This window comes from Lolium rigidum, chromosome 3, assembly GCF_022539505.1.
Source record: "Lolium rigidum isolate FL_2022 chromosome 3, APGP_CSIRO_Lrig_0.1, whole genome shotgun sequence".
In the NCBI taxonomy this organism is placed as follows: domain Eukaryota; kingdom Viridiplantae; phylum Streptophyta; class Magnoliopsida; order Poales; family Poaceae; genus Lolium; species Lolium rigidum.
Window position 1 is genome coordinate 357423139 of NC_061510.1, and position 10411 is coordinate 357433549.

A 10411-nucleotide genomic window follows, 5' to 3' on the forward strand; every position below is an offset into this window, starting at 1 on the left:
CGCACCGGACGCCGCCGCCCTTGCAAGGCTCAGACGCCGCCGCTCCCTCCTCGCGTTCGCTTGCACACGGCTGCGCCCCCGCCCACGCCGCCGCCCTCGCACGGCCCCGACGCCGCCGCTCCCTCCTTGCCTTCGATTGCACGCGGCTGCGCCCCCGCCCACGCCGCCGCCCTCGCACGGCCCCGACGCCGCCGCTGCCTCCTTGCCTTCGCTTGCACGCGGCTGCGCACCCGCCCACGCCGCCCTGTTCTCCTCCTCCATCTTATTCCCCTGTCTACGGTCACGCCGCCCCGTTCCCCTCCGACATCTCCGTCCTCTGCCCTGATGTCGAACGAACAATTGCCGTCTCCGTCGATTTCAAGGTGGCAGGTGCGTGTGCAAAATAGTGTTGTTTTTTTCTTTGACAGAAGCAAAATTGTGTTGTTGTGTGTTATTTTTGTTGAAAAAGATGAATTTCAGAGAACCTAATTATGAAGCTAGAATATGTTAGATGCATGATGCAGTCAGTAGTTACTTATCTGTTGGTTCTATTCCTTCCCTCATGACTGAATGATAAATTGATAATATGGACAACGTTATGAATAGAAAACTTAATATTAACTTTTTTTTCTATTCGTTCGATCATTGCTGTGTTTTGCTTTAGAATTATTTGTGTAGTAGCTTGAAACCGGAGATGCAAAAATGACATTATATTTTTATTGATGGCAGTTGCACAATAGGTCTGCCCACCATGTCAGCATAGAGGAAATCCAAGAGTATTACATGGTGGTTAGTCAGACATTCGGAAGCGAGGAAGAAGGTTTCGAGTTCTATAACGGGTATGCTAAAGCCAAAGGGTTCAGCGTGAGGAAGGCAAATGTGAAAAACAAGGGAGGCATCAGAACCCAAAGGCTGTACATGTGCAGCAAAGAAGGGTACAGGTCCATGAAGAACTTTGAGAGGGTCGAGCGTAAAAGAAAATCTAGGGCGCTCTCTCGTTGTGGATGTGATGCTAGGTTGCAGATTGAGCTCAATATGGAAACTCGTGAATGGTTTGTGAAGGAGTTCACTGACCGCCATAACCATAAATTAGCTAAGCCTGACCAGACACCTTTCTTATGGTCTCATCGTGGGCTGAATGATGTTCAAAAAGCTGACGTCATTGAGTATGGTATTGGTGGCCTTCGGACTCATAAGATAATGGATGTAATGGAGAAGCAGCATGGTCATTACAGTAAGGTTGGGTTCGTGTCTCGGGATCTGTACAATTTTATTGCCGAGTACAAGAAGCAAAGGATTGAAGGTTTTGATGCTCAATATATGCTGAACTATATGGCAGCGAGACTAGAGAGTGATTCTGAATTTTTCTACAGGTATAGCACATTAGCACCGATAGTGAGGGTCATCTCGAAAACATTTTTTGGGCAGACGCGCAGTCCCGGTTGGACTATGATGCATTTGGTGGTGTTGTCGTGTTTGACAGCACGTACCGTGTGAACAAGTATAACTTGCCATTTGTCCCGTTCATTGGATTGAACCACCATCGCAGCACAATTATCAAAAAAAAAAACAATAACGAATAGCATGCCCATGCAACGTGATTGCCTTAAAATTATTTAGACAAGCTTCAGTCATAAGTACATGCTGACTGAAGATAAATTCAAATGCAAAAGACAACAATGCTTTTTCAACTAGAAAGATGAAAGAATAATGACAAAAGACCAAATAGGTGAGCCACCTTATGGAATGAAAAAGATTGGCCATCCACGGACACCGTTATATACCCAGCAACATCTGAAAATATCCTGCAAGCCGATGTTCCAAAAGCATTAAAATACACAGCTAAAAAGAACTCATTAAAATACTAAGATTTTCATTTCGATATATGCAAGCTACGCTCAATATTCACTCTGCTTGGAATATAAAACTATAGAAATTTGAACATGAAGTTACTATCCCTTCTTTCTGAGGAACTGTCACAATGTCATCTGATAGGTGCATTTATTTTTGAAGTTCTGGCAGAAGAAATAAAATTCAGGTTTTGGTTCCGAATCATCTTTGTGACTTGGTGACAAGACTTTTAAATGATGTAAGGCAACGCCCAAACTGACTTGATTAGGCTTGCGAAATTCAGGCGATTGGTCACTCGAATTGCGTACAGTGTTCGCATTGTTCGATCTGTTCTTAGTACAGCAATTGTAACAGTACCACTCACGCCTGTTAGCAGTGCTGCTCATGGGGGTGTCGGTGGAGTGCATTGCCACCGGGAACCGACGGCAATGTCCGTGCCGTATCTGCTACTGCTAGAGGAGCAGAAGCCGGAGTAGCCGCGCTGCTGCGGTGAGGGTCCAGCCTGGCTTAGGAGGTCGCCCGCGCGCCCGGCACCATTGTGCAAGCGGCGGATTCGCAGGTCGGCGTGCAGCCCGGCGCAGAAGCTCGCCTGCGCGCCCGCCACCAGCAGCCTCACCGCGGCGGTGTGCAAGCGTCGGGTCCGCCTCGCCGGCAGGTCGGCGTGCAGCCTGGCGCAGGATCTCGCCCGCGCGCCTGGCACCAGCAGCCTCGCCGGCAGGTCGCCGGCAGATCGGCGTGCAGCCTGGCGCAGGATCTCGCCCGCGCGCCCGGCATCAGCAGCCTCGCCGGCAGGTCGCCGGTACGTCGGCGTGCAGCCTTGCGCAGGATCTCGCCCGCGCGCCCGGCACCAGCAGCCTCGCCGCGGCGGTCTCCTCGCCGGCAGGTCGGCGCTGTGGTGGCTCCATCGGACGGTGCTCGGCGAGGAAAGACGCGGTAGGGCCGGGGACAGCGTCATGGGCGGGAGCCTGCGGGACGAGCGGATGGCCAGGTTGACACCGAGCCGCCGCTCGCCTCCATCTGCGTAGTGGAGTGATAGTGCGGTGGAGTGGTGGTGCGCCGCCAAGCGACTGTGATGGATGGGGGCTGAACCCTACCCGGCTGGACAAATATCGATCTCCCGAAAATACCCTTTTTTCTTTTTCTTTTACACCTCCCGAAAGTACCCTCTGTGGCCAGGAAAATAGCAATTGTGCACTTCGGTGGAAATATACTACTCGGGCAGACGAGTAGTATGACTCAACGTGAGCGCTCCGATTTCTGCCCTTGGACGGCTGACGTTGCTTTGTCCCTACCGTAAAACAGCCCACGCAGAAACCTTCCTACGTCGAAGCCTCACCGCCTTTAATAAGAGATTCAAAGCTAATGTATACTGATTGCATGTCATGTAGAAATAGGATCGAGCACCAGAAGATCTACGAGTATGAGGGCAATGTACGAGTTCCAGGTTAAGGAAAGACACTCGAGTGAAACCCCGCAGCAGCCTGTGCTAGCTTATTTTTTTCTTGGAGCCTTCATATTTGTAGATGGACATGTATTGCTACAGAATTTTTTTGTGAGTGGGCCTGCAAAATATATTACTACTTGCAAATTCAAATGGCTGTCCCGGCAATTCTGCATGGTGTTAGCTGAGCACGTTGTACCTGCAAGAAGCATCGCCAGCTCCTTGCTCCAGCACGAGGCGAGTCGCCGGCCGGTCACTGTGCAGCCTGGCCTGCTGGTCATACACCGCGCCGAGGCGCACGTGCTTCAGGCTATCCAAATACACAAACTCGGAGTTCCTTCGGCTCAACCAGCTAATACCAAGGATACTAGCTGAATAAATTAGAGGATTGTCATGGCTTTGTTTTATTCGGATGTGTAACCAAGGACGTAGTTTATTTACCCACTATTTGATACAACTACAAATAATTATGCACCGTATCTGTAAGTTTACTAAATACATAGTTCTTTATTTATTTATTACACTGTCGACATCAATTATTGGCCGAGCAAGATCCCTTCACAAAATACAAGTGATCATGATGAAGCATTGCCCCAGTTCGATCTATTTAATTTTATATGTGAAGTAAAACATTTTGACTTAGTCATAAAGAACTACTAATCCTTTACCTATGTATGTTCAAACCATCAAATACAAAATTGTAACACTATTTACATTTTAAATAAGACCATCTAGGTGGGCGGCTGTGGTGGTCATCTTCGGGTGCCCTAGCTGGTTCGAGGGGATCTTAGAAGATGGGTAGTCATTGCGGTGAACGTGGCCTGCTGCTTGCATGGCGGTTTGCGTGCCCGGTGATACAACTGACGGAACGGGAAACACTTACTCTCCAGGAGCGCGGGAAACACTCACACTACATAGGACAAATCGTCACGTAGAGAAGCACTAGGTGGTTGGGTGTGTTGTCGTCGCTTCGGGGACCATCTCAACCATGGTTTGACATCTTGTAGGTCTGCGGTCTAGGCTGCCGAATAGGCAATGGTATATGCGCCATCTCATCGTTATACATGATGAATGGGAAGAATGGTGTCAACTAAGGCACTGTGAGGAGATGAAAACACACTTAATCATTTTATGTTTTGTTCCTAGCATTTTTCTGCCACGATTAAATTTAATAATGTATCTCCCGTTGCAACGCACGGGCAATTTTCCTAGTATTACTATTACTTTTAGCAAATTTTCAGGTTTTAGGTTTGGAAAAAAATTTAAAAATAATTAAAAATAATACAAATTTAAAAAGTTAATCTTATTTATTTATTCAACATTATTATTACATCATTACTTTTGTTTATTAAAAGAATTATTTGAAATTTAAACAATAAAGAAGTGTGACATCGACCAATATGTTAATAGGATTGATATGATACTACTATCAACAACATGCGTGCGAAGCACTTGGAAGTGAGACAGGAAGGAACTCGGAAGTTAAGCGTGCTAGTGATGGAGTAGTGTGAGGATGGGTGACTGACCGGGAAGTTTAACCACGGGTAAATAATTTGACTAGAGATTAAGTGTAGTTAGAGACTAACGGAAATACTAGAAATTCTGAAAAAAATTAAAAAAAAGAGGGAGTGAAAAATAATTAGAAAAAATGGATAATTTTTTTAAACGAAATAGCCTTTAGTACCGAATCTTTAGTACCAAAGGTCTCCAGCCCCGCGGGCTCCTCCGTGCCCACGTGGAGGCAGGCTTTAGTACCGAATCTTTAGTACCGGTTCCAAAACCGGTACTAAAGGCCCTCTAGATCCGGTACTAAGGGGGGGTTTCTCTACTAGTGTACACGATAATAGGTTAGCAAATACAGTAAAAAACTTCTTTTTTGGGCGTAGGAGGGCAAAAAAACATGCTCCCGTGGATGCCCAGTCGTAGGATGTGCCCGAAAGAATTTTGGGCATGCCCAAAAAATCCCAATCGCTAGTTGCATATATGTGGCACGCACTACCGTGTGCTGCAAAATCCCACTGCGAGCGCACAACCCAATCACCCATGAATCTTCCCCACGTAATCCTCGCCGTCTGTGACTGCACAGTGCCACCAGTGAATCCTAGCGCGGCGGCCCATGAGCTCCACTGGCTCTGCGCGGCTGTCGGTCAACTTCGCGGCCAAAATCATGGCCAGTTGTATGTGCTTGTGCATCAGAACCTTCAACACTGTGCACGAGGCCACATATGTGTTCGACGCTGCGGCACGGAGGTCGGCCACCGCCGCAAATGAACTTCTCCAACATCGAGTCTCGGGCCAGGGATGCTAGCTCCACAGCCGCTCCTTATGACGTGTGAGGACAATAAGCAACACCACTGGGTGCAACAGGAGCTTGCTATTGCAGAGACGGGTGAGAAATCCATGGAGCAGTGGAAGGTGAATCATCCCTAAGATGTGTTGGTGGAGTTAAATTTCTTCGCAGAGGGGAAGGCCCAAATGGAGGAGGAGAGGGGAAGAAAAGGAGGAAGAAGACCGAGATAGAGGCGCAACTCATCGGTCCCTCAATGGTAGGCGACAACAACGAAAGGTGTTTGGACCTCTTCCTCACTGGCTTGAGGGTAGTGATAATGATGAGTAGTCGATTACCAAGTGTTGTTTTTTATCTAGTTCGTGGTTGATCTAATGTCGTTTTATCTAGTGTTTATTTGTTTCGATGAACAAGTATTTGTTTTTCATATCTAGTGTGTCCACTTATATTTTTGTGAATGTTTCATTTGTTTTCAATTTATTTGTATGCGGCTGATCTAGTTTTATGCATATATGTAGAAGAAACATGTTTGTGGTGCCATATTTCAGCGCAAATAGAAAACTATAGCTGGATATGTGCCATATTTTAGTGTACCTGGAAATGCTGCAGCTGGTTGCGTGCCAAAAACTGCCATGTTGTTTTCCATAAACCAAACAAATGTATCTCTTGCATATGTTATATTCACATTATTCAGCACATAGACAAAACATGCAATATCTTCTCCCTTATGATTTCACGGGTATTTAAGTTGGTTCGTCTCTTTGTGCACGGTGATGTGACTAAAACAAGGTGTGTGTTTCCTACAATCGTGTAATTTGCTAGCGCTAGGCCAAACAGGATGTAGACGGTGTACTGGTGGTTGAAGTTGTCCACTAATATCGGGTCGGCTCCCCACTTTATTCTTCCTGCACCCTTCATTGTGGCTGAAGTGGATTTACCCCCTCCGTTTTTATTGACTTCACGATTTTAGGTGTATTCAAAGTAAAATTTTGTGAAGCCTGACCAACAATATAATAAAATATCAATATCGTACCAACTACACATAATATAAAGATATACTTTATGATGATGCTAATGCAATAGATTTTATATCATGGATGCTAATTTTTTCTCAAATGCTTGGTCAAAGTTTACAAAACTTTAATTTGACTAAACCTAGAACACAACTATTTATGACCGGAGAAAGTATTGCTTTGCCAATACATCGAGACGGGACAAATGAAAAATGGCATCACCACATGCAACATTTTCTCTCACCTCTATTTGCACATGTTACAATGGTAACGTAAAAAGATAAACACAATCACAATTAAAGAATGTTAAGATAAATATAAAATAAGTCACATAGACACAAAACAGGACTTAGAACCCAATTAAACTTTTAGAGTAGACGAGTCATAATTTTAGTGTCCCAAAAGAGTAAAAAATATCTAAAAGTGGAACTAAAAGCATGGCTATAACTCCTAAGAAGTAGAAAAAAATACAATTACAAAATGGGAACAAAACTTTAACCAAAATTAACAAAAAACTGAGAGGGTCATAATACCTAAGAACTTGAACAAATCGTGATTGAAAAAATAGGGAAAGAAATTTAAACTAAGTGGAAAAAAATTTAACTCACGGGAAACAAAAAAGGTGAGATGGCCATAATTTTAGTGTTGAGCAACAAAAAATCTCTTCACACGGAGCCCTTTCGACGAACAATTATTTTTTTCTAATTGGAACAAAACCACAACTACAATATGAGACTAAAATCAACGGTACAAACGAACCGGTTCGCAACTTCAGATGGAACAAAGCTATTGTTGGAGATATGCCCAAGAGGCAATAATAAAAGTGGTTATTATATATCTTTATGTTTATGATAAATGTTTATATACCATGCTATAATTGTATTAACCGAAACATTGATGCATGTGTAATATGTAAACAACAAAGAGTCCCTAGTAAGCCTCTTAACTAGCTTGTTGATTAATAGATGATTAGTTTCATAATCATGAACATTGGATGTTATTAATAAACAAGATTATATCATTATATGAATGATGTAATGGACACACCCAATTAAGCGTAGCATAAGATCACGTCATTAAGTTATTTGCTATAAGCTTTCGATACATAGTTACCTAGTCCTTTCGACCATGAGATCATGTAAATCACTTATACCGGAAAGGTACTTTGATTACATCAAATGCCCATTGCGTAAATGGGTGGTTATAAAGGTGGGATTAAGTATCCGGAAAGTATGAGTTGAGGCATATGGATCAACGGTGGGATTTGTCCATCCCGATGACGGATAGATATACTCTGGGCCCTCTCGGTGGAATGTCGTCTAATGTCTTGCAAGCATATGAATAAGTTCATAAGAGACCACATACCACGGTACGAGTAAAGAGTACTTGTCGGGAGACGAGGTTGAACAAGGTATAGAGTGATACCGATGATCAAACCTCGGACAAGTAAAATATCGCGTGACAAAGGGAATTGGTATCGTATGTGAATGGTTCATTTGATCACTAAGTCATCGTTGAATATGTGGGAGCCATTATGGATCTCCAGATCCCGCTATTGGTTATTGGTCGAAGAGAGTACTCAACCATGTCCACATAGTTCACGAACCGTAGGGTGACACACTTAAGGTTTGATGTTGAAATGGTATTATTTGAATATGGAATGGAGTTCGAAGATTTGTTCGAAGTCCCGGATGAGATCCCGGACATCACGAGGAGTTCCGGAATGGTCCGGAGAATAAGATTCTTATATAGGAAGTCATTTTTTGTGTTTGAAAATGATCCGGTGCATTTATGGAAGGTTCTAGAAGGTTCTAGAATATTCCGGAAGAAAGTCACTTTGGAAGGCGGAGTCCCGAAGGGACTCCACCACCATGGCCGGCCAACCCTAAGGGGTGGAGTCCCAGGTGGACTCCACCTATGGTGGCCGGCCACCCCCTCTCAAGGGAAGGTGGGAATCCCACCTCTAGTGGGAGTCCTAGCTTGGGTAGGTTTCATGTCATATGGAAGGTTTTGGTTTGGGGTCTTATTCGAAGACTTGTAGACCAACTCTTGGGTGTTCCACCTATATAATGAGGACCAAGGGGAGGGGGCCGGCCACCCCAACACAACAAGGTGGCCGCACTGTAAGGGTATTTTACCCTTATCCATTATTTTGGTATCTATGACACCGTGCTAGAGTATTTAGACTAATACATGCCTACAAGATGACTTTCAGGTATTAGCCAAAGAGGTATGATGGTGTAGCAATGGAACAAAAGGCAACGGGAGACCCCCCAATTCGACGAAAAATCGGCTAGTTTTTACGAGCCGGGCCGGTCACGGATCCGGTCGGACCGGCCCCAGCACCGGGCAGCCCGGTCACCAACCGGACCCGAACCGGTGCCATCCGGGCAGGTTCCAGTAAGCCCAGAAGCCTGCGCGGTCAAGTTCCGGTCACCAGCCCGGTTTCGAACCGGCCGCTCCGGTCCACGGCCCGGTCCGGCCGGGCGCCGGACCGAGCGGCCCGGTCGCTAACCGGGTTACTGCGCTGTGACATCCGGGCGACATCCGAGTAAGCCCGAAGCTCTGCCGGTCAAGTCCCGGTCCCAGCTCCGGTTGGAAACCGGCAGGCCCGGTCCGTGGCCCGGTCCGACCGGGCTGTGGACCGGCCTGTCCGGCGCCAAATCCGGTTGACCGGGTTTCTCGAAGAAGCTGGCTGATGTGGCAAGTGACCAACGGCCGTATTTCGAAGAACACTATAAATAGGTCTTCTCCTACCTCTGAACAGTTAGGCACTACACTACAAACTGTTCTTGAGCTCTCTCTCTCTTACTCCATTGCTAGAAACACCAAAAGCCTCAGATCTCCCTCCTCCTCCACCCAAACTCAAATCCCTCCGGGGAATCATTAGAGGAGGACCCGATCTACCGTTCTACCAAGCCAAATCTCATTCCCCCTTGTATTCATTGAGAAGCTTGCTTCCTAGGGTTCCTTGGAAACCCCTAGGTAGGCAAGAGGAGTCCGGAAGCATCCGGGCTGTGGATTTGCTCCGGGCAAGATTGTGAAGGTTTGGAGGCTACCTCAAAGTCTACCACAAGTGAGTGAGCTATTCCTTCGTGGGATAGGCTCCGGAGAATAGGGTGAGCCTTCGTGGCGCGGGGAATCCTTCGTGGGACCTCCACTCCTCCAAACGTGACGTACCTTGTTGCAAAGCAAGGGAACACGGGAATACATCCTCGTCTCCGCGTGCTATCGGTTATCTCTAACCGAACTCCTTACTTGTGATCTAGCTGCTGTGAGAGCCTTCGTGCTCGAGTTAGTTGTATCCTCATATAGGTTGCTTCACCTAGTTTGCATTAGGCTCATCTTTATATTCCGCAAAGCCTAATATTGCAAAGAAAGAATTAAAATTTGTAGAAACCTATTCACCCCCCTCTAGGTTTACCATCTCTATACTTTCAATTGGTATCGAGCCTGGACTCTTATTAAGGGCTTCACCGCCTTAAGAGTGAGATGGATAAACTCTTCGAGGGTCTAGATGACGACTCTAACCTTTCGGTTAAAGAGATGAAATCTAGATTCTTGGCATATGATGCCGAGAAGAAGAAAAAGGAGGATGAGCTACAAAACCAAATGACAGAAATGACTGCCATGCTTAAGAACCTAACTGCGGGTGGAACTCTTAGCGGGGCTTCGGCCTCTAAGGAAACCTACCATGATGTTAACCATGACTATCCCAGAAACACTTCACCCATGCCTCATATAAACCATGGTGGGACCGTTCCCCATTACGATGGAACTCACTTTCCACATTGGAAATCTGCTATGGAATCTCATATTCGCAGGCTGCAGGTGTGGAGC

General features: G+C 45.9%; 1 protein-coding gene across 1 annotated transcript; it reads left to right on the forward strand.

Annotated features, from left to right (window-relative positions):
• Positions 1 to 260: 260 nt before the first annotated feature.
• LOC124697278 (protein FAR1-RELATED SEQUENCE 11-like) lies at positions 261 to 1476 on the forward strand. The gene is made up of 2 exons (XM_047229894.1): positions 261 to 369; positions 709 to 1476. The coding sequence occupies exons 1-2, from the start codon at positions 325 to 327 to the stop codon at positions 1474 to 1476; spliced, it is 813 nt and encodes a 270-aa protein (XP_047085850.1). The 5' UTR covers positions 261 to 324.
• Positions 1477 to 10411: the final 8935 nt, after the last annotated feature.